Source organism: Ruditapes philippinarum, unplaced genomic scaffold, assembly GCF_026571515.1.
Source record: "Ruditapes philippinarum isolate M1 unplaced genomic scaffold, ASM2657151v2 ctg11958_1_1_1_1, whole genome shotgun sequence".
In the NCBI taxonomy this organism is placed as follows: Eukaryota; Metazoa; Mollusca; class Bivalvia; order Venerida; family Veneridae; genus Ruditapes; species Ruditapes philippinarum.
The window spans coordinates 1-22,762 of NW_026861946.1; the positions used below are offsets into that span (position 1 = coordinate 1).

Sequence of the window (22,762 nt, forward strand, 5' to 3'; positions counted from 1 at the left end):
AAAAATCATAAATTCGTTTCTTTAGCTATGTCTGAACTTTTTAGAAAAGCAATGCGTTATTGAAGTTAAAGTAAACCTTTTTGTGTGTTAATTCCGTTGACTGTTTCAGTAAACTCAAATGGTAAAGAGAGGCTTATTTTTAGATTTACGTCATATTAATAAGCACGTGTTAAAAGGAAAGTCAAGTTTGAAGGTCAGAAAGAAGCTTTAGATTTTTGTCATAAGGGTAATCTAATGTTTAAGTTTGATTTAAAATCTGGGTATCATCACGTATCCATAAATAAAGAATATCAGACTTATTTAGGATTTTCTTGGGTAGAGAACGGTGTTCATAAATATTTTGTTTTTACAGTTCTCCCTTTTGGAATATCTATAGCTCCATGGTTGTTTACTAAACTTTTAAGGCCATTGGTTAAATACTGGCGAGGAATGGGTCTTAAGATAATTGTATATCTGGATGACGGTTGGGGTACAGATAGCCCAGAATTATGCTATAAAGTAAGTTCATAGGTTAGGGAGGATTTAATTAGAGCAGGTTTAATAGCGAATGAAGAAAAAAGTCAATGGGAACCTTGTTCCGTCCTAGAATGGTTGGGAAGTTTGTGGGATTTATCTAAAGGTCTTGTAGAAGTTCCAATTAGGAAATTTGATAAGCTTAAGCACATGATTTCAAGTTGTATGCAGAATCAAGGGAAATGTACAGCACGTTCATTAGCAAAAATAGTAGGAACAATAATATCAATGTCATTTTGTTTTGGGAATGTATGTCACATTATGACACGAAATCTTCATGTTCCCATAAGTAACAGCGTTTCATGGGATGCAATTGTTTCGCTAGATTCCCCGTCTTTGGCAGAGTTACATTTTTGGTTTAAGAATTTAGAGTTTCTTCCCTTTAGGTCGATAGTGTCTCTCGGTAGAATGCCAGAGAGAATTTTGTTTGTCGACGACAGCAATCAGGCGGCGGCGGAAGTTTTATTAAGCTCAATTAACAAAGTTTCTAGAGTCACATATACAGAAATAGAGGTTAAACAGAGTTCAACATTTAGGGAGTTACGTTCTTAGAGTGTAGTTCGCATTACAGTCCGTTGAGAAACATTTGAGTGGTAAATTTGTTAAGGTTTATACTGATAATCAGAATATAGTTAGAATTTGCAGTCATGGAAGCACAAAAGTTATTTTGCAGGCTATTTCAAAAATAATATTTGACTTTCTGTGTACAACACAAATACTTCTGGAATCATCTTGGGTTCCAAGAGATATGAATGTAGAAGCTGACGCTTACAGTAAGATTTTGGACTTTGATGATTGGGCAGTTTCACTCTTAGTGTTTCAATATTTTAATAATGTGTGGGGTCCGTTTCATATTGACAGATTTGCTGATAATAGGAACAAACATGTTGAAATATTTAATTCTCAGTTTTGGTGCCTGGGACATCAGGAGTAGATGCATTTGCGTTTGATTTGTCAGGAAAGGAATAATTGGGTAGTACCTCCTGTCCACTTAGTAAACAGGGTCATTCAACATATGATTAAATGTGGGGCAGAGGGAACTTTAGTAGTCCCTAAGTGGAAATCTTCCACGTTTTGGCCCGCTATCGTCAACACGTTTACTGGTTCATACAGGGAATTTGTAGTTGATTTTGTGGAATATGAGAAACCAAAATCATTTTTTGTTCCAGGTTCTTGTTTTAACAGTGTCTTTGCAGTATCTCCTTTTAACGGGAGTGTTTAAGTGTTAAAAATAAAAGTATGAGTGGAAGCTTATTTATCCCTTTTCTATATACGTCAAAGATTTTTAAGATTTTTTTATTAAAACTGAGCGTGTTTTTTCTGGAATTGTTACAAAATGATAGACTTTTCTTTTCATATAACGCAACAAGTATATATAGTGTAATCTAAATTTACACAATGTGTGCTGGTTGAGATTTTGTCATGAGTCAAAATTATTTAGAGCATGTGCAGTAATTATATATCAGAACAATTTTAAATAAGATTATTATTTTATTGAAGATAATGTTATTATACAAGATTTTTCTATTGACTTTGTTGATTTTGTTAGTAATTGTAGGGCTTTTTTTTACAATAATAAGGTTAAATAGTTAAATTAATAATAATAATAATAATAATAATGATAATAATAATAAAGAAACATGTAAATAAGTGATTCCAAATACTTAGTGGTTTATCTTGAAAGAATTTAATTTTATTATAGGAAAGAGAAAATATTATTAAAGGATCTGCAGTTGTCCTTTTAACGAGTTCGTCGTTTAGTACAGGTGTTTATTATTGAAAAGATTTACAGTTATGAGAGGATCTACAGTTATCCTAGTAATGAGTATTATTATTGAAAGGATCTACAGTTATCCTAGTAATGACTATTATTATTAAAAGGATCTACAGTTATCCTAGTAATGCGAATTATTTATTGAGAGGATCTACAGTTATCCTAGTAATAAGTATTATTATTGAAAGGATCTACAGTTATCCTAGAATGAGAATTATTTAATGAGAGGATCTACAGTTATCCTAGTAAAGATGAATTATTATTGAAGTATTCATGGTTATTCTAGTAAAGAGTATTTATTATTGAAGTAAATCAGTTATCCTAGGAATAATCATTACTTTTATTGATTTTTCAGTTGTTTCTTAGTAAAGATTATCATTCAAGGATTTACAATTATCATAAGAGAAATTTTGAATAATTTTTAGTTTTTGTTGTTGTTGACTTTAGGAAGAATTTTGAGAAAGATTTATAGTAAACCAGAGATTTTCAGAATTGCTGTGTATAAAATATTTCATGTTTATATTATGGCTTTATTATTTCACTGATTTTGAGAATTGCTAAACATTTTGTACGAAATGTTTTTTTCGGGTTACCGACAGTTTTTTATAACATCTTTTTTGTATTTGCAGGAGCGTAAAATCACGCAATATGGGAAGAGACTTCAAAAGTTTTCAAATCAAAGTTTCTCTTGGGACAGCAGATAGTATGATACGGACATAGTTATGGCTTCTAAATCAAGAATACCAATCAGAAATACATCGGATATTTCAACAAATTTTGACGTTTGGTGTGGTTGAACATGGTTTCAATCAGTTTATCAGCTAAAATAACTACGGTTTGTCTTTTTCTGAGTGATTTTACTATCAGTGAAGTGTCTAATTCTGTTCTGGAAGGTTATTTTTATGCAATAAACTGGAAGCACGAATTATCACTCTTCGAGCTTTAGTAAACCCACATCTGTAAAACTTTATCTGAGTTTTCTTATTTCTTGGTTTGTATGGTTTAGGAAAGAAATAATTTATTTTTGGACGAACTAAGTGAGGGAGAAAATAAATGCATTTACGACTGCTCTGACTTTATCCATCGAGTTGGCCTTCATTAAATAGGTTTTAGATGATATATAACGCAATGGATATTGGGTGACTAGATAATAGAGCAATATATATGCATATGCATATTTGCGACAATGAGCATTGACTTTGAGGCTTTAAATACATGATCATTTTCTTTCTGTGATGGAAACCTAGAAAAAATTAATTTTTTTTCTTTTTATAAGTAATTTTTTAAATTACTTTAAACGTAAAAAATTGAGCAAAATATGACTAATAAGGAAATTTAAATATTTTTTAAGTAATACTAAAAGGGGTTTTAAACCTCTAAATTTAAAAAAAAAGGGAAAAGTAATGGTATTTTAATGGCATAGTGGTGTCACTTTTTTGAAACCCCTTTAATTAAAAAGGATGAATTAATTGATCCCTTCTAATGCTCATCTTTTTTCACTTTTTTCATAAGCTCAATAAAATTTTGGGATGCACTTTTTTTAGCATCCAAATTTAAAAACAAACACTTTTTTCCGTTTTAAAAATTTTCCAGGATGTACCTTTTTCTTCAAGAAATGCCATACCATAGGCAATCTGTCAAATAATTTAAAGAGATATTTCAATAATAAATTTTTCTGTGAAAATTGACAGTATCAGCAAGAGCATAAATTGGAGTTTAACGACACTATATTTATGTTATTTTCAGTAAGTCATTAAGATATATCGAGAAAACAGATAACTTAACGTATTTTTTTTAAATTAAAAAAGGAATTATTAAATCTTCAAGGCTTCAGTTGTTTGTCGAAAACTTTTCTTAACTTCTTTTGACTAAACCAGGAATAGCATATGATCATTTCGAAAGAAAATTATATAGCAAGTTGCTGGATGATGAGTTCATGAATGTGATCAACATTGAAATACAATTATTGTGAAAGAAACAATAAATAACACTGTAATACCTCGGAAGCCATTTTTGTAAGATCCTTGAATGACAGTGTTTTTCCACGGTCATTCCTCAAGTAATTTGGTAACGTATCATGAACAGTCTCTCCAAGTATTATCATAAATGGTTCAGGTTTTATTACCACTGCTATCATTCTAACAAAATGTTTACTCTGTCGAAAATCAAATGGAATTTTTGCCTCTGCCAAAAATTTGTCCACTTCACTCTTACATTTAGTGACCACAGTAACGTCAAAGGCCTTGAACAGTTTTCCTATATTAGATTAAATTTAATTAATAGATTCATATAAAAATACCAGGCTTTATACAAAAAAAGTTGGTACTGGGTGTGGAATCAGGACTTTTCTTGTATTTCATTTATGGACAATAAAAACACAAATTACGGAGCATCATAATTATAGCCAATATAAAAAAAAAACAGACCATATTTTAATCGATCATGTAAATGGCCGAATGGTTAACATTTATCGATGCCATTTTATACGGTTTATCAAACAAGAATCCTTTCCATTGACAGGTTTATACTAGAAAATACACAAATGTACGTACGCTTTTGTCGTCAAAAATACATTATCATAAAACAGTAAATGAATTTCTTTTTCATTTCTTAAAATGACTAAATACTTGCTGCACCTAGTAGTGAGAAATTCGGAAAGATGTATATTTGCCAATTACAAACGATTTAATCAATATTTGAATTATTTTGAAAATTCTGGAGAGTTTTATTGTCATGTGTAGTGGAGCAAGAATTTATTTGCATACATGTTTCGATGATCCCAAATATTTTGCATTACCAATGTCAGCATTCAATTGTCACCAAACAACAACGTTTTAAAAAGATTTGCTTCTGAAAAGCGGACCAGAAATCTGAAGATTTTTTGCCGCGTGGGGCTAAATCTTGACAGTGGCAAGCCATTGTTCCTTTAAGCAAGATACTTAACACTCAATTTTTGATTCTAGTTTGTTCCAGTTTAAAAACAATGTGTCTATAAATAAAGCTCAACAAACCCACAAACAGCTTCCCATATTTGCCAACTTTGACTGACTGTTTTAATTCAACAGATTGTCTATGAACTTCAATGGTCCTTGGATAAACAACAGGAGGCTGTTTCGGAACGGTGTACATTAACTTACATAAAAGCTCACCAGCACCGCCTTAAAAATGAAATTAAGTTATTTATTTGTACGCAATTGTGATGATTATGTTAGTTAAAGGTCAGTGATTTGAATATATATTCTGAATAAAATTGTTTAACAAACATTAGATTGTTAAATGAGCAAATGCGCTTGTTGAAAAAAGAAGGAATTTTGCATTTCTCATATCTTTTTAAAATCAAAGAAACATTGTATAACATGCATAAAATTTTACCAATACTATCTTATTAATGCGCTTCAAAATTAAACCAAATGGACAATTCAACTTTTGACACGCCAAATTTGAAGTTAACATACAAACTTCTCTTCAAAATTTCAAGAACCATTTTTGTTGTTTACATGTTTTATCAACAAATACAAGCATTTTAGACATGTAGACAATATTTCCCAAGCTTTCGCCGATGTCCCTAATGCTCTAAACATGTCCATTTAGAATAGAGTCGGAGAAAGGTGTGAAAACAGTACAGTAGACTGAATTTGTAAAGAAAAATTATTTTGAACATAAATATTTGGACAGTGAAAAACCCCTTCACAATCATGATATTTAGATATAAATGATCAGATCCATATCCAATAATTCACTGCGTATATTCTGGCGCATTGACGGCTGAGTATATATATTCCATATAAAATGCTGTGAAACATTTTGAAAAGAAAAAGCAGTAAAAAAAATTTAGAAAAAAAAATAGTGTACTGATTAATAAATTTTTGTTAACAAAAATGCAATAAAAGTGTTAAGTTTCCTCCTTATGGAATTTTAAAGGGTTTTATTTTGAGGGTCTTATTTTAAGTAAAAAACTAATAAGTATTATTGACTTACGTCTATAGTTATCGACAAGTGAAAATATGTCATCAAATCTGCTTTTATTGGATATGAAGAACTGACCGTTTTGCGATTTGATCATATAGTGTGCCACTCGCAATTCTTCGTTTTCAGGAACAGTCATCGATAACGAATATTCATTTCTTTCTAAAATAAACGCGAAAAATAAACATAGTTAACAAACAATCAAACTGATAGTTCACAGTTATACAAAATAAGTAATTTTTAGTACAACAGCAACGTAGATGATTAGATTTTTTAAAATTGCATTGTATTAATTGGGATAAAACAAAGAACAGTAAAAATTCTTTTTTAAAGTGTAATGGTGGAGAAAGGGTCTGTTTTTAATTTCAAATATATGAAAAATAATGTTACCTTCCTAGATAGATTGCCATCTAAACAAATAAACAAGTAATATGAGTTCAAATTTTGATAAACGATCAAACAAAGATCTGACATCCACAACATCGAGCTGATTGCCCCTTTTTTAAAAGAGGACATCAAAATGGAATTTGATATAATATTAACGTTTGATTCTCCTCTTCCGTAATTAACAAAGAACAGTTTATTTGATCATACGTACTGCCAGAAGGCCTTATAAGGTAATATCCAATAGATGGATTATCGAGCTGTATGAGCAACTCTTCTGCAGCAAATCTGTTCACGTCATGCCACCAACTAAAATATTTACAAATCTAAGCTAAATGATATGTATTGACTTGATTTATTTTAGCATTCCATACTGATCTTTCAAGCAAAATTGAAATTAGTTTTTCTTAATTCTAATATTTTTATGGTAATCTGTGCATGGATCAGTGTTAAAGATCCTCTATGTTGTAATTTTTAAAGTTGTATCAAACTAAAGTGAAATTTTATATATGTACATGTATATAATTATGCTTCAAGAACAATTTTCAAACATCGAAGAATATGTAAAATATGTACTGCAAATATTTCTCCACATTATATGTAACCATTAAGATACATGCATTCATTTCTTATTGAAAAATTTGACTAAAACATTTTTGAAAATAAATTTCTTATTACCTACCTTTATTAACATGAAGTGTAGATTCGGTAATATATTTTTTACAAATAATGTTTTTTGGAACTTACAAAATTGATAAATCTTCATTTGCGCATTATATTTATGATTTAAAACCATAAAAAAATTTGAGTTACAGGATCTTGAAAAATAGTATATGGTTTTTACATGGAAATCAAATATATTTCATACTCTTGTGAGATTAGTTCATGCTTTGCATGAGTAATATAGGCAAGAGGAACGTAGCCTTTCTGCCCTGTGGACATATGTTCAGCATAACACCATTCAGAATTATCACTGAAATAGAAAATAATGACTTAAAAATGTGCAAAAAATGCATTTGGCATTCCAAACAATGCCGCATATATAAGCAATTTAAACAAAAATATGTTTTTCAACAATAATGTTTTTTTAACTTATCACTTACTAAAATACTTTAGGTTTGACCGCTGCTTCGCTTTTGAAAAACCAAGAACATATTAAGCGTAAGGAATTATAGACATTATTGAAAGGTTAAATGTTGTTTAATGCCGATCATTGTGAAATAAATGTATGATATTTTCGAAAGTAAACTGAATTTTCAAAAAAAAAGTCAGGTTATTGCCTTAATTGATTAGGTTAAAGTCTCAGTTACTATCAATTCATACAATTTCATAGGATGCGACGTTATATCCTATTTAGAAAATACATGTACAGTTAATAACAGGAAGACTCCAGCAAATAATCTGCCCTCGTTCATGCCAGGCAGTCGAATATTTAAATAAGCAAGATTTTCCTAATTTTACTAAACAATGATATTCAACATTATTATTTATATTTGATATGTAAAATGGCAATAAATCTTTAAAAACTAATAAACCGTAAGAAACAACTAAGTCCAAAACTTTTTCGAAAACTGAGAATATCTAAAATAGTCGCTCCCTAAAAATGATAATCATACATAGGAGGAAATAGTATATATGATAAAGAGATAGCTTCGTTTATAACCTGTTGATGTCATCACGGATTTTTAGTTTATCTAAAGCTCTAAAGCTGATCTCATCCTGAGAGAACGTCTCAAAATCAAAACTGGTTGTAACCGCTCTTGACCCAGGCACAGTTCCTATGAAACGTAAAACAGTAGGTGAATGAAATGAGAAATTACTCAAACTTGTAATCGAGTAAAAAAACAGAAGTCAATAAAATATGACTGACGTTTGGTTTTAATCTAAAGGGATAAAGGAAAGGATTTAACTCAATGCAGTGTTTTAGTAGTACCTCTAGACGTTTGCAGAAATCATGATCACAAAATAGACAAATATCATTTGTTTGTTGTTGTTGTTTTTCCGCCGATTCTTATTTTTTCAATCTTTAATGTATATAAATCGGTGTGAAGAGATGAATTAGACGTTTTAAAGTCCATTCCGTATGTTGACAAGGCTAGATTATAGCATTTAATCTTTCAAGCAACTTGTCCAGTATTTATCGGATACTGTCTTTAGTTAGGTGCTCCAATCCTTTCTTAAGTCTCCCTCAGACATAAACGTTATTTTTAGTAGGAGTTTATCAAAGCTATTTATAGACAATTTAACAAAAGTAAAGCAATGAACATTTACTCAAAAAACATTAACATGAGAAAATGCCTAAAATATATAGCAAACTGTAAGATACGCATAACCATATTCTTAACATCAAAAATATTTCTTAAACAACATCTCATCTCTCTCTACTTATCTATAAATCTACGATTAAATAATTAAATATCAATAGCAAGTACCATTCTACGAATTAAATGCTTTCGTCAAATAATATACATAAGCATCTTACCTTCCGTCTTTTCTATATTTAATATTCGAACAATTTATCAACTTTTAAACACTTGTTACTACAGAAATATGTTAATGTAATTGTTGAAAAGGTTGGATAGGCGTGAGATTTTGTCCTTAACATCTAAGTGCTTTCTTAAGATAAGTATTCCCCACAGTTTTTTGTTATCGGTTGTTCCGTCTTTTTTCTATAATAGTACTGTTATTTTTCAAACACAAAAAGTAAAATGCTTTTCAAAAAACAATAATCAATTTTTTACAGTATAAAGGATAAAAAACGGAATGAACCATTGTTTGTTATGTTAAATGTAACGGAGATTATATTTTCGTAATATTACATTTACCGATTAGTCCATCTTTATGTTAGTTTAAGAAAAGTCGTATTTTGAAGCGGAGCATGCGTATAACACTTTTTGCAGACTAGTTCGGATGATTTTACGTTTTAAATAAGATCCATTAACTTCAATTTGATACGCGAAAATAGATACCGCCAGCAATCATTCGAGGTCTGATAACATCTACATTAATTTAACAGAACCACAGTAACTTGAAATTTTATCAATATAAATAAGATCCATTAACTTCAATTTGATACGCGAAAATGGATACGACCAGCAATCATTCGAGGTCTGATAACCTCTACATTAATTTAACAGAACCACAATAACTTGAAATTTAATCAATATACACTGTTTAGGTCCAACTTTCTAAAAACTACCTTATCTATCTATATAAAAAGCACAAGATGATGTTATATATATATATTGATGTTCTTTTTTTTTCTTTTGAAAATCGGACTTGATAGTAATTATTGATGAATTTTCAAGTACCTTTGATGCATCTAACAGTTCGAGAGTGTATACATGAGCTCTTACAAAATGAACTTAAATAAATTTTGTATGATTTAAATTAACATAAAAATATCATGAAAAATATCATATCATGAAAAATTTATGAAAATATTAAAGACAAACCTGATAAATTAAGTAAATATAACTAAGAGCAAGTATTAAATCGGTTTTGGACATTGGGTCTAATGGTTATTTGTCTGTCACCGACTTGCTAAAAAATTGCTACATTACTGGGTAAGAGCCTAAGAAAGCAGAATAGGCGATCGACCGCAGGATATATGAACAACAATGATTTAAAATCGGCTTTAAAAAATAAAACAAACCTTGAAAAGAAAATTTCTCGTATGGTTCCACTTCAATAGTTTTATCGTTGTTACCAGATTTAAAATTGCCTGGTACATATTCGTATCTAAGAAGCTTGTTCTGAAAAAATGCAGTATCTGTACATGAATATTTTTCTTTTGATAACTATAGCATAGCTTCAAATAACAAGATCACTAAAAGTTGGTATTCACAATCTCAAAAAAGCGAGCAATGAATAAAAAAAACATACTGAATTAAATTGAAATAAAACCATAATATATGTGTGAAAATAAATTACATACACACCTGATTTGTTGTGAGTTTTCTTGTAAAGAAAAGTCTTACTGTATTAAAGAAACCCCTGAATACACCTAAAAAGAGTTAATAAGTATAAGATACATAATTTACATTATCTACACTACCAAATTATCTTGGGAGTAGGGTAAATTGTAATACAATGTTGAAGCTCCTTGATGAAGTCAAAATGTCTCTTTGGTGATTGCTTCACGTTATGGCACAAAGCATGTAGTAATAATGGCTTAAAGTCAATTATATAACTAAATTGTTTATCAATAGGTCGCCATTCATGGATCGAGAAGTTGCAGTAAGGATTTTACAAATCACAGACAAACTGAGGTTTTTCATAAAAGAGCTTATATTTCTCCAAAAACAATTCATGAATTGCAAATTGCACACTCGGATTAATTAGGTCAGCTATATCTATTTTTATTTTTACTTGTCACGCGCTTGAGCACCTACCTATTTGTCTTCAGCCTTCCGAACTGCAGCGATTAGCACAAAGTCATCATCATCTGTATCAAATAGTTATCTCAAAAACAATTATTGCTTATATTAATACATTACAAAATTGTTCTAGAATTTGAAAGCAGCTTCAGTTTAGCTAAATACAAGCATACCATCTTTTTTAACATACTCTTCACTTCCATATTCTTGCGTCATTTCTTCTGATGACGCCTTAGTGTCATTATGAAACCATTTGGCACCTAAAAAGTCATTAGACAGACATTTAGTCCTGATACAAAAATGATGAAAAAAAATTAATTACTGTGATCATGTATATAAATATAATGACAGTTAATTCGTTTTTACCTATAATTGCCAGTTTAACAATTATAATTTACATTTTTCAACCTTATCTACATCTCGGGTGTTGGATAGAACAATATTTTATTAACAGTTTAAAGTTCTGAACTGAAACACAGAAATACCTTCAACGACAGTCTTATCCGCATTCTGTCGCTCATTTCGTCTCTTGTGAGATTCGTTACGAGTTCTGTTTAGTGGTGATACTGAAATTTTCTCAAATATATAATTGGTAACACCTTCGCCTTTTGTCCTAACTTCTTTTGACTCCGTCACCTTTACAGTTTTCGTGCGTTTAATTTCAGTCACATTCTCTATTTCTCTTATCGAGATATCGCCATCGCTCTCTTCAATTACTTGATACCTGACATTGTCAGTGAAAATAACGTTTTCTTTTAATTGAGCTGTACGCGATTTTTTCAAAATATCTAAACATTTCAGTTTTCCATCGATATCTAAAAACCATTCCTGATTTATACACTTTAGTTTCCATTTTCTATAATCCACTCTGTGTTCATCCATTGTCAGATACCACAATTCTATTTGGTATTAAACATAAAGATATATTATAGTTCAAACCGGCAAAAGTGTAGATGTATTTTTTTCATGGAACATTAAATTTGTTCTGTTCCACTGAACACTAGTATTTATAATGTTTCACTAAACACTGTATTTATTCCGTTTTTACCGAACCCTAACATCTATTCTGTTTCACTGAACACCAGTATTTATTCCGTTTCACTGAAAACTAATATTTATTCAAATTACAATAAAACACCGGTATTAATTCTGTTTCACTGACACTAATATTTATTCTGTTTTCACTGAACACCGGTATTTATTCCGATTTCAATGAACACCGGTATTTATTCTGTTTCACATAACGCTATAGCATCTATTCTGTTTCACTGAACACCAGTATATCTATTCTGTTTCACTGAATGCTAATATTTATTTTAATTACACTGAAACACCGGTATTTATTCTGTTTCACTGACACTAATATGTATTATGTTTTCACTGAACACCAGTATTTATTCTGTTTCACTAAACACTATAGTATATCTTCTGTTTTCACTGAACACCAGTGTTCATTCTGTTTCACTGGACACTAAAATTTATTCTATTTTCACTGAACACCGGTATTTATTTTGTTTCACTGAACACCAGTATTTATTCTATTTCACTGAAGGCAAAGGTATATCTTTTCTGTTTTCACTGAACACCGGTATTTATTCTGTTTTCACTGGACACTTATATTTATTCTGTTTTCACTGGACACTAAAATTTATTCTGTTTTCACTGAACACCGGTATTTATTTTGTTTCACTGAACACCAGTATTTATTTTGTTTCACTGAACGCAATAGTATCTTTTCTGTTTTCACTGCACGATAGTATTTATTTTGTTTCACTAAACACTAATATCTATTCTGTTTCACTGAATGATATTTTAATTTCCAATTATATCATAACTTGTATGCAATATGTTTATAAAGTTTGTATATTATTCCATGGCTTTTTGCAAAGACATAATGCTTCTTCCTTTTGCTTATATATAAATAGCAACAACAACAACAATAATAATAAAAATAATAATAATAATAATAATAATAATGATAATAATAATAATAATGGTGATGATGATAATAATAATAATAAACTAGCAATAAATTAAAGGCTAGGCGATGCTATCTTTATCCTATTTGAATATAAAGTAGTATTGAAACAACTCAGTTTAAATTAAACTTATTAAAAGTACGAGCGAAAATAATAAGTGTTCTTTATAAATTAAACCGACTAGGAAATCATATAATGTTTAAAAAGAAACACTTTACATAAGAATCAACAATATATGAAACTGAATATTAGTAATCTGTTGTAATTAATTACGTGTTAAAGATCCTGTATGTTGTAATTAAAGTTGTTACCACACTTAAGTGAAATTTTGTATATGTATATACTTATGCTTCTAAAACAATTTTCAAACATCGAAAGTTTCTACTGCAAATATTTGTCCACATTATATGTAATCAATAAAATATATGCATTCATTTCTTACTTAGACTTTATAGAAAATAAAATTCTAATTACCTCCCTTTATTTACATGAAATGTTAAATTCGATAATATCTTTATAAATAATGCTTTTTGGAATTTACAATATTGATAAATCTTAAATTAAGCATCATATTTATGATATAAAACCATAAAACATTTGTATTATAGGATCTTTAAGATTATATTATTACGGATTTCTGGGCTGTTTATTTTTTATTATTATTATTTTATTTATTTTTTATTTATTTATTTTTTAATGACAGATTCCTGGATTCAGACTCTTAATTTATAGTTTTTCAATTCCATTTGCATTCATTTTTACATTACTTTTGCATTCATTCGTTTGCGTGTTTTTTGTTTTTTGATTTGTTTTTGTTTTGTTTTTTGTTTTTTTAATTAAAAAAATCATATTTTCATTTTGAAGCTTTCAAACAATAAATATGTTACTTTTCCACGCGTTAAGACTTTTTACTGCAAATCAATGCGTTTATGAATGTCTTACTTATGATATGCTTTGTATTTTTTATATTACTTTTTATCCATGCACTCTCAAGATAATCATTGCATTTCCATGTTGTCAGACTTATTATTGACTAAGACCACATTCGGAATACTGATTGTAAATGCATGCATTCATTCTTTATTATTACTTATCCGTGAGTTAAGACGTGGCTATAATCATATTGCAAATTAATCCGTTAACAAATATAATTAAGCCTACTTATCCATGCATACAGAGTATTTCACAATAAAGACTATTTCACAGTTAAGTTTATTAATCCATGCATTCTTCCCATTTTACACTCGCATTTAGTATATTTTACTATGAATTTTATTTATTCCTGCATTCAAACTTTTTCATAATTTAGACTACTTATTCGTCATTCGGACTATTTCACAATTAAAGCGGTCTTCGCCTTTTACTTTTGTCCGGAAAACAATTCTGTGTTTTTTTCAAACTTAACATCCCGCAAACTTGCATCATATCACGTACTGTTAGGCCTCCACCAGAGTTATTTTTAGAGCGCCAGTGACGTTCGTTTCTAAAAATAGAAGACCAGGAAACGAATCGAGCGGACCGGTAGATTGTTTCCTTATTGTTTATGTATTTTGTCGACGGCGAATTTTAATTTCCACTTTATTTTTTTTTATTTGACAATTATATGAACCGATTAATCTAAAAATAGCATTTTTAACCTTTAGATCGAAAAGTTAAAAGCCGTTTTAAGCATATTTATCAATAAAATCATGCTATTTCTCAATTAAGCCTATTTATCCATGAGTTGAGAGTTTTTCACAATAAATACAAATAACTTCATTTATCGTCTACTTAGTATCAATAGTTAAAATTATCGGCCTACTCCTGTTCTCCTGAACAACGTTCACCTTTCTTGTAATAGTATTTTTTTAAACTTCTACAAATGAAAAACACGTACATAATGGTATCATTTAAATTCTTGATATACCGTAAATAATTTTCCATTTCTTTAACAAAAATTTGTGTACGCTTTTTGGGTAGTCAATCGTAGGCTAAAGGGGGGGGTAATACGGAAAAAGGGTTTTGAGTCTCGGTGAGTAAAAATATTTCTATATCATTTCAAAATACTGTAAATTTCTGAAAACCCCGTAAAGGGAAAATTTAAGAAATTTTCCCCTTTTTTAATCGCATGTAACAGGGTTTTTCGAAATGAAATTTACCCCAAAAAAGGAAAGAAGAGTATCTAAACAGTTCTAATAAAAGGGGACCTTTATCTGAATACGTAAAACCCCAGTAAAAATTCGACCCCTTTGTAAAGCTAAAATTTTCTAGAATAAACAGGGTCATGGAATGGGGGTTTATTATTTTAGCTGGTAAAAGGCCTTGGATAAATTAGATAAAAAAAGGGAAAAAAACACTTATTGTCATTAAGAAGAAACACTGGCTACTTCAATTAAGTAAGGAAGATTAGTGGTTTCCTAACTTTAAGCATACTTACACAAAAAACAAATGTGTCTTAGGAAAAAGGTCTAAACTGTAAGGTAGGATAGGGTTTGAGATTTTTTTCTTGTTTCGTTTTAAATCTTGGTATCGGGTAGTTCTAAGTAGGGTACGTCGGGTTGCCCAAAACACAGGATTTTAGGCATCTAAATTTAGTGGTTTCCTAAATTGATGGCATATACGTACATTCTGTTGTAGCAAACATTATCTTCTATCCAGTCGAAGCCGGAAAATATCAATGCACTTGATAGAATTGAGGAGCCATTCACTAAAATGTACTCAGTATATAGCCGCATAATGTTATATCATACCCTAAATGTTAGCAAAGTAGCATCTAAGAAAAGGTGTGACGGAAAATGACTCCAGAACCTAACTGTAATATATATATAAAAATTGGGTAATAAAACATGGGGGCAAATGTTATCGAAAACGCACAAGCTTCTATTTAGGGGGGTTTCTCATTAAAATCGTGTCCCCAGTTATAAACTGATTACCATGGTGCTTAACTTGCGGATGAATACAATGTACATATATCAAATTGATTTATACCTGATATATTACTTGTATCATAGTCCTGGGGACCTTTTCTGTTGAAAAATGTGTCAGAGATAAATCGTATACCTATACATGCACCGTGCGTTTAACTGGAGTGCAGGAAAATCATTTACCCCACTCCCAGAGCATGCCCATTGATTTGGCTCAGTGACGGCAGAGAAAGGCAAAGCGATAGAAATATCAAATTCAAATGCTCGTTGATTGGTTTCTTTTCGTGGGGCTTTTATATTTGTGACAACAGGAACGTGTTTTTATGTTTGACATGATACAAAAAGGGAAAGAACATCAAAACACTCGGCAATCTGATTAATACTCGGGGGCTAACTTTCCCCTCGTAACAAATCAGAAAGCCTCGTGTTTCGATGCTCTTTCTATTACTGTAGCAGGTAAAAACAAATTAATGACAAATATGCAGACTGGTAATAACTAACATGCATTCAATAAACAGATAATATTATTCCGTTTGCTTTTTGAATTCAAGAACAATTGAGACAACAGAAAGAAAGATTTTTTTTATCTTATATTTCTTTAATTCTTTAATTATCAAATATAAAGATGGACGCATATATTTTATTGTTTGTTTGTTTCATTTTACGCCTTTTCCCAAAACAGTATTTCCAGTCATATAGGCGGTAGTTCTCAAAACCATTTTCTTTTTTCCTGGTGAGTTACACCAGTACTAGAACTACCTTCCTCCGTAAACATATTTTTTTGGGGTTTCATAAATAATGCAATTAAAAGGCCTTTAAAAAAATTTTAAACAAAAACTCAAAATTTAAAAAATTAATTAATATAAAAAAATCGTAAATTTTTGCCCAATTTTTTGTTTTTTTTTTGTAAAGGGTTTTTAATTTTAAATTATAGAAAATTAAACCCGGAGGGGCCAAAATTCCCAAAAATTTAATTAATATTTGCCCCAAAAAAAATTTTTAATAGGGCACTTTGAGGGGTTCCTTGGGGGAAAATTTTACAACCCTTTTATAGTATTGTAAATGTTTTTAAAAAAATTCATGGAATAAAATTTAAATTTTAAAACAATCAATTCCCAAAAAGAAACATTTTTAAAATTTTCCAAATTTTTAAAGGATTTAAAATTTTTGTCGGAAAAAAATTTTTTTGGGCCCGGGGGGTTTTCATTTTAAAATTGAAATTTTATATCCAAAAATTGCCCAGTGGCCCCTTTTTAAAGGATCTCCGGTTTTGGTTTAAACAGGTCTGGGTTGGGCTGGGGAAAAGGGTTAAAAGAATATCGGGGGTGACACATGACACTTAACAAACAATAATCGTAAAAAGTTTTTTCCTTTTTTCAAGTGTTCTCAAGACTTGTAACTTTTCCCAAAAACTATGGGAATAATTAAAATCGTTCCAAAGAAAAAAAAGATTTAAAAAAGTCACCCCTTAAGGGAAAAGTTGTTTTTACTTTTAAAGGGCCAATCCGGGATTGGTCCACGGGGGAAGGGGGCTCAGAAACCCCTCTTTGGGGGGGAAATTTTTTAAAAACCCTCAATGTCAACAACACGATTTGGGAGAAAAGTTTCCAAAACTAGCGTTTTTTTGTAAGATTTTACTTTGATTTTAACGTCTTTGGGGGGTTTTGGTGTAAAGGGAAACATTTGGGGTCCCCGGCCCTCACCGTACGTCTGGGTATTTTTTAGAGCATCAAAACCGGTTTTTCCCCCACGGGGGGTCATTTGGGGTGAAATTTTCAAAAGGGAGTTTCAATGTAGTAAAACATTTTTTGAGTGAACCTTCCGTCCTTTTTTGGGCCCTTTTCATAAGTTTGGTTTTATTAAATTTAAAAAGAGCGCCGATGTGTTTAATTTTTTTCTTTTTTTTCAATACCCCCTTTTTGGGGTATGGGTCCCAAAAAATAGACCAAAATGTAGTTTAAATTTTCCCGGCTATGAAGCGGTTTACAACATTCAAGAGGGCAAAATGGCCCCTTTTTTAAAAAATTCCCCCCTCCCCCAAAAAAAAAACCCATTTAGGTCGAGTCGGGTTTTTGCAAATGTTGGATCTACATGGTTTTAAAATGGTTTTTTCAGTTCAAAGTGAATAAATTTTGGGTTTTGGGGGCCAATGAGGGGAAAAAACTTTTTGGGATTAAATTTCAAAAGCCCCAGTTTAGGGGCCCCAACGTTCCAAAAGGGGGATAAGATCTTCTTTGGGGTTTGCCCGTTTATGTATTTGTACGTGTTAAAAACATAAAAACATCACTGCAAAAAATCTAAAACCCAGATTTTAAAAACTGATGCAGGGCCCTTTAAAGGTTTAACGAAAAATTAATGGGGGAGTCATAGGGGGAACTTTAAAGGGAAAGGGAAAAACAACCCAAAACAGGGAAATGATTTTTACCTTATATTTGTGAAAAATTTTTGGGAATAAGCGTCGGGGCGGAAAAGTAAACAAAAACTTTGCTAAGGTCTAATAAATTTCAATATCTACCTGGGGTTTTTTTTTTAAAACGAGAAAGCAGGCCCCACTTTTTATTTAGGGGTTTTGTAAATATCCAGGATCTAAGCCCATGATTTAACGTTGTTAATTTACACTATGTTTTTCAAAATGTTTTAAAAGATGGCTGCACTTAATGTGTTCAAGAATCTTGCTCGTAACTGCATAATGTAAAGCTTATACAGGACGATAGTTTTCAGCTGTGTGTTTGCCCCCCCCCTTCTTAAAAACAGGCGCTACATTTGCATCTCTCCAATCCTGTGGCAATTTACCGGTTATATAACGAATACTGATTTTACTCATTTCATGTGCATACGTTTTCCAAACTATATTAAGTAAAGGTAAAATGTTGGTAAAGACTGAATTCAATACTATTTTACATTGTAACAAATGGTAGAGGGAATAGAGAATACGAAGTATTATCTAAATTTTAACATGATGTTTTTACAAATAGTAGAATTCAATTATAGACACCACTGTGCCCAAAACTCGTCACAAGTTTTAGTAATACCAAAAAACTCAGTTACAAGTTTTAGTCATACCAATAAATTTCAATAAACCAATGAAATGCCTTCATTATCTTTACTGCAGTATGACTTGTAAACAAACATGGCGGACGAAGGTTTTTTTTTCTCATTTTAAAAAAAGATGGCACATTTCCCCCTTTTATGACCAAATTTATTCTCTTTCAACTCGTATTTGATGGAAAAAGTTTAATAGATTACTGTCATCAACGTATGTGCCAAACAAATGGACACTTGTTAATAATTAATCATTCTATTCAAGTTTGTTGATAAGACTGCAACCACAATCAAAATGCACCACAAAAGGTGACTGATCACCGAAGAACATGGTTGCAGGTAAATGCACCCCAACAATAGTCTGCTTGCAATCAAAGTCCATCCAACGAAATGGTTGATCCCCTGTAAAATTGGGCGTAGTCTTAGACAATTTGAACAGTTCTCAGACGGACTTCGCCAAAAAAAAATTAAAAAATTGTAAGAAGCATAATTTCAAAATGAAACCCGACAGCTTTTTAACAATGCACAAGTAAACAAAAGCTACGTGTTCATAGATCCTAAATATGACACAAGACCGGTGAAAACCAAAATGAAATTCAAGCCGACACGACAATTTGGTAACTTCATGCTGTACAAAATATGTGATAAAATTACCCATGTATGCAGACTCAATAGCATTTTCAAAATCATATAGAAAATCTCCAAGAAACCGAAAGGTTAGCCGACGATCAGGATTTTTGTGCCAACATTTAAGAATTGTGGAATGGTATTCTTCTGGACACTGCACTGGAACATCTTCTGGTATTGGCAGTTTGTGTGTGGCCATTAATAAACCATACACCTCGTCTTTTTCAAAGCCTGTTTACAAATGCGTAAAGCATCGATGCTTATAAAAATGTGTGTAGTGATATGACTGTATCGAAAGAAACTTTGTTATGCTTTGAATGTATGATTTAAAAAAAGCCTGACAAGGTGCTACAGTTTCGAAGATGTGCTTAGGTACTAACTTTGGAACCATAATTTATTTCTTCAAAGAATATTTGCATAATTCAAACTTTTTTTAAGATTATTAAGTCATATAGTACTATATAAATGTATTTTTGAAAACTCACAGAGGAAAATATTAACTTGATGTAGTTATTTTAACTTTTGAAAGGATTATGTGTCTGACCAACTATTTAGATACGGCACAGACGTTTCTGTTAATCTACATCCAATGTCTCTATTATCTATCGTAGTGCACAGTGTCTAGAAAAACACAGTTATAAACATAAAAAATCTATTTACCTGCATACGGTAATTCCCCAAAAGTTATCAGTTCATACAAAACAACTCCAAATGACCAAACGTCAGACTTTGTACTTAACGCACTCTCGTCTTCTATGACTTCCGGTGCTGTCCGTTGCCATTCACATTTACCTTAATTATCACAAGATAATTTAAGACGTATCTCTATTCATGTACTATGATTAAGAAAGCTTACACATCATCCTTGACAATCATTTATTTTTTCATGTATTTATTATGTAAAACATAAGGGGCTTTGAATATGTATTTGCCCATCTGTAAAATATGTATGTTATCCCTTCATTTTACAGTAAAATCCAAAAAAATGGAGGTTAACTAGAAACATAGCAACAGTTTCACATGCATAAAAATATTGGCCTCTTAGAGGCATCAGTCACATATACAATATTATACATATAATTTGAAATATCATAGAGTTCCACGAAATATACTAATGTACTACATGGCAAATATAAATAAAAAACGAAATTGTTACATTATGGAAATAAGCTTAGCTTAAATGCTGATATAATTTTTTTACAGAATACTGCAAGTTTTAACAATATACTTCTATCTGTGCTATTCATTAACATAGAAAACTTGATTGAATTAACATTAGTACTATACTCTCTAGTAATATATTTTTTTCTATCAGTATTAAAGAATTGACAATTAAATAAGTAATGACATTCATCACCAAGTGAGCTAGTATTGCATAAGTTACACACTCTTAATTCTCTTGGTATATTACAAAATCTACCAGACTCAATAGGCAATTTATGGTTCATACATCTAAAGCACAATAGTACCAAAGCTAAATGAGATGGTAAAATGTCTAAAAACTTTTCAAATCTGAATTCACTTTTGTACATTCTATAATTCAGACATTTACTGGTTTCTGACATTTCACTATGCCACTTTTGCATGAACTGATCTTTCAGTCTATTTTTAACAATTTTCTTAAACAATGGAGGAGAAGTTGTTCCTCATACTCAACAAGAGTACTCTAATTTACATGGAAGGACCGTTTGGGGCAAATTTATATAAACACACGGGTTGGTGACTTATATTGCATGGCTGCTATACATGTACTTACAGACGGTGACAGCCCCAGGAGTCAAACTGTAATCATAATTTCTTAGGTCAAGTTAGCGAAGAGATAGACAGTGTTCAAGTGTGTGTGACATTAAATGCATTTACGACTGCTCTGACTTTATCCATCGAGTTGGCCTTCATTAAATAGGTTTTAGATGATATATAACGTAATGGATATGGGGTGACTAGATAATAGAGCAATATATATGCATGTTTGCGACAATGAGCATTGACTAAGAGGCTTTAAATACATGATCATTTTCTTTCTATGATGGAAACCTAGAAATAATTAATTTTTGTTCTATTATAAGTAAGTTTAAATCACATTTAAATGTAAACTATGAGCATAATATGACATAATAACGGAAATTTAAATATCTTAAAAGTAATACGTACAAAGGGTTAACACTCTAAATGTGAATGGAAAGTAATGGTATTTTAATGGCATAGTGGTGTCACATTTTGAAACACCTTATAATATAACAAAGACAGATGAATTAATTCATACCTTCTACATGCTCATCATTTTCACTGGTTTTCATAAGCTCAATCAATTTTGAGTGCACTATTTTTAGCATCCTAAATTTACAAACAAACACGTTTTCCGCTTTCAAATTTCCATGAATGATACTTTTTTCTTCAAGAAATGGCATACCATAAGCAATCTGTAAAATGATTTAAAGAGATAATTGAAAAATAATTCTTTTCTGTGAAAATTTACCGGTATAAGCAAGAGCATAATTTGGATTTGAACGACACTAAATTTATGTTATTTTCAATAATTGTGAAAAAACAAATCACAAAACGTATTTTCTGAAGATTCAAAATGGAATTTTTGAATATAAGAGGCTTCGGCTATTTGCCAAAAACTTCTCTTAACTCCTTTTGACTAAACCAGGAACAGCATATGATCATTTCGAAATGAAATTATATAGCAAGTTTCTGAATGATGGGTTCATGAATGTGATCAACATTGAAGTACAATTCTTGAGAAAGAAACAATAAAAAACACTGTACTTTCTCGAAAGCCATTTTTGTAAGATCCTTGAATGACAGTGTATTTCACGGTCAATTCTCAGGTATACTTGTAACGTACCATGAACAGTCTCTCACAGTACGATCATGAATGTTTCAGGCTTTATTGATAGTTCCAATCCCCAAAAAAGGTAATGCTGATGATGTAAATAACTATAGAGGTATTACCCTTACCAGTGTTTTTTCTAAATTATTTTCTTCAATGTTAGATACACGTTTGCGCAAGTGGGCCGAAACTAACAATTAGTTAGTGGAGTACAAGTATGGCTTTCGTAACGGCAAAAGCACCATAGATTGTATTTTTGTTTTAAATTCTATAATAAATAAAGTTATATATAGTGACAAAAAGAAACTATATTGTGTTTTATCGTAAAGCAATTGATGTTGTATATAGAAATGGTATAT

General features: G+C 30.7%; 3 protein-coding genes across 3 annotated transcripts; all 3 read right to left on the reverse strand.

The window, feature by feature from the left end:
* Positions 1–3,890: 3,890 nt before the first annotated feature.
* Positions 3,891–7,220, reverse strand: LOC132717441 (tyrosine-protein kinase HCK-like). Its single transcript, XM_060700911.1, has 4 exons — positions 6,852–7,220; positions 6,266–6,415; positions 5,299–5,445; positions 3,891–4,543 (listed from the first exon to the last, which is right to left on the reverse strand). Exons 2-4 carry the CDS (start codon positions 6,390–6,392, stop codon positions 4,251–4,253), a joined length of 567 nt encoding a protein of 188 aa, XP_060556894.1. The 5' UTR covers positions 6,393–6,415; positions 6,852–7,220; the 3' UTR covers positions 3,891–4,250.
* Positions 7,221–10,061: 2,841 nt separating this feature from the next.
* On the reverse strand, positions 10,062–12,935 carry LOC132717442 (uncharacterized). Its single transcript, XM_060700912.1, has 4 exons — positions 11,502–12,935; positions 11,190–11,276; positions 10,579–10,643; positions 10,062–10,392 (listed from the first exon to the last, which is right to left on the reverse strand). The coding sequence occupies exons 1-4, from the start codon at positions 11,896–11,898 to the stop codon at positions 10,192–10,194; spliced, it is 750 nt and encodes a 249-aa protein (XP_060556895.1). The 5' UTR covers positions 11,899–12,935; the 3' UTR covers positions 10,062–10,191.
* Positions 12,936–18,930: 5,995 nt separating this feature from the next.
* LOC132717443 (tyrosine-protein kinase HCK-like) lies at positions 18,931–21,983 on the reverse strand. Its single transcript, XM_060700913.1, has 3 exons — positions 21,831–21,983; positions 20,228–20,359; positions 18,931–19,798 (listed from the first exon to the last, which is right to left on the reverse strand). The coding sequence occupies exons 1-3, from the start codon at positions 21,973–21,975 to the stop codon at positions 19,383–19,385; spliced, it is 693 nt and encodes a 230-aa protein (XP_060556896.1). The 5' UTR covers positions 21,976–21,983; the 3' UTR covers positions 18,931–19,382.
* Between the last annotated feature and the right edge of the window lie 779 nt (positions 21,984–22,762).

What these genes read in the sequence shown, in the direction of transcription:
- LOC132717443 (XM_060700913.1), bottom strand. Translation starts at nt 21,975, where the DNA reads ATGCCATTTCTTGAAGAAAAAAGTATCATTCATGGAAATTTGAAAGCG. An exon ending in AAATGATGAGCATGTAGAAG is followed by an intron (nt 20,360 to 21,830) that starts GTATGAATTAAT and finishes GTGATAATTAAG; the next exon opens with GTAAATGTGAATGGCAACGG. An exon ending in TGGGGAATTACCGTATGCAG is followed by an intron (nt 19,799 to 20,227) that starts GTAAATAGATTT and finishes ATTTGTAAACAG; the next exon opens with GCTTTGAAAAAGACGAGGTG.
- LOC132717442 (XM_060700912.1), bottom strand. Translation starts at nt 11,898, where the DNA reads ATGGATGAACACAGAGTGGATTATAGAAAATGGAAACTAAAGTGTATA. An exon ending in GGATAAGACTGTCGTTGAAG is followed by an intron (nt 11,277 to 11,501) that starts GTATTTCTGTGT and finishes ATGACTTTTTAG; the next exon opens with GTGCCAAATGGTTTCATAAT. An exon ending in GAAAACTCACAACAAATCAG is followed by an intron (nt 10,393 to 10,578) that starts GTGTGTATGTAA and finishes GCATTTTTTCAG; the next exon opens with AACAAGCTTCTTAGATACGA.
- LOC132717441 (XM_060700911.1), bottom strand. Translation starts at nt 6,392, where the DNA reads ATGACTGTTCCTGAAAACGAAGAATTGCGAGTGGCACACTATATGATC. An exon ending in ACTTGTCGATAACTATAGAC is followed by an intron (nt 5,446 to 6,265) that starts GTAAGTCAATAA and finishes TTCATTTTTAAG; the next exon opens with GCGGTGCTGGTGAGCTTTTA. An exon ending in ATATGGGAAGCTGTTTGTGG is followed by an intron (nt 4,544 to 5,298) that starts GTTTGTTGAGCT and finishes AATCTAATATAG; the next exon opens with GAAAACTGTTCAAGGCCTTT.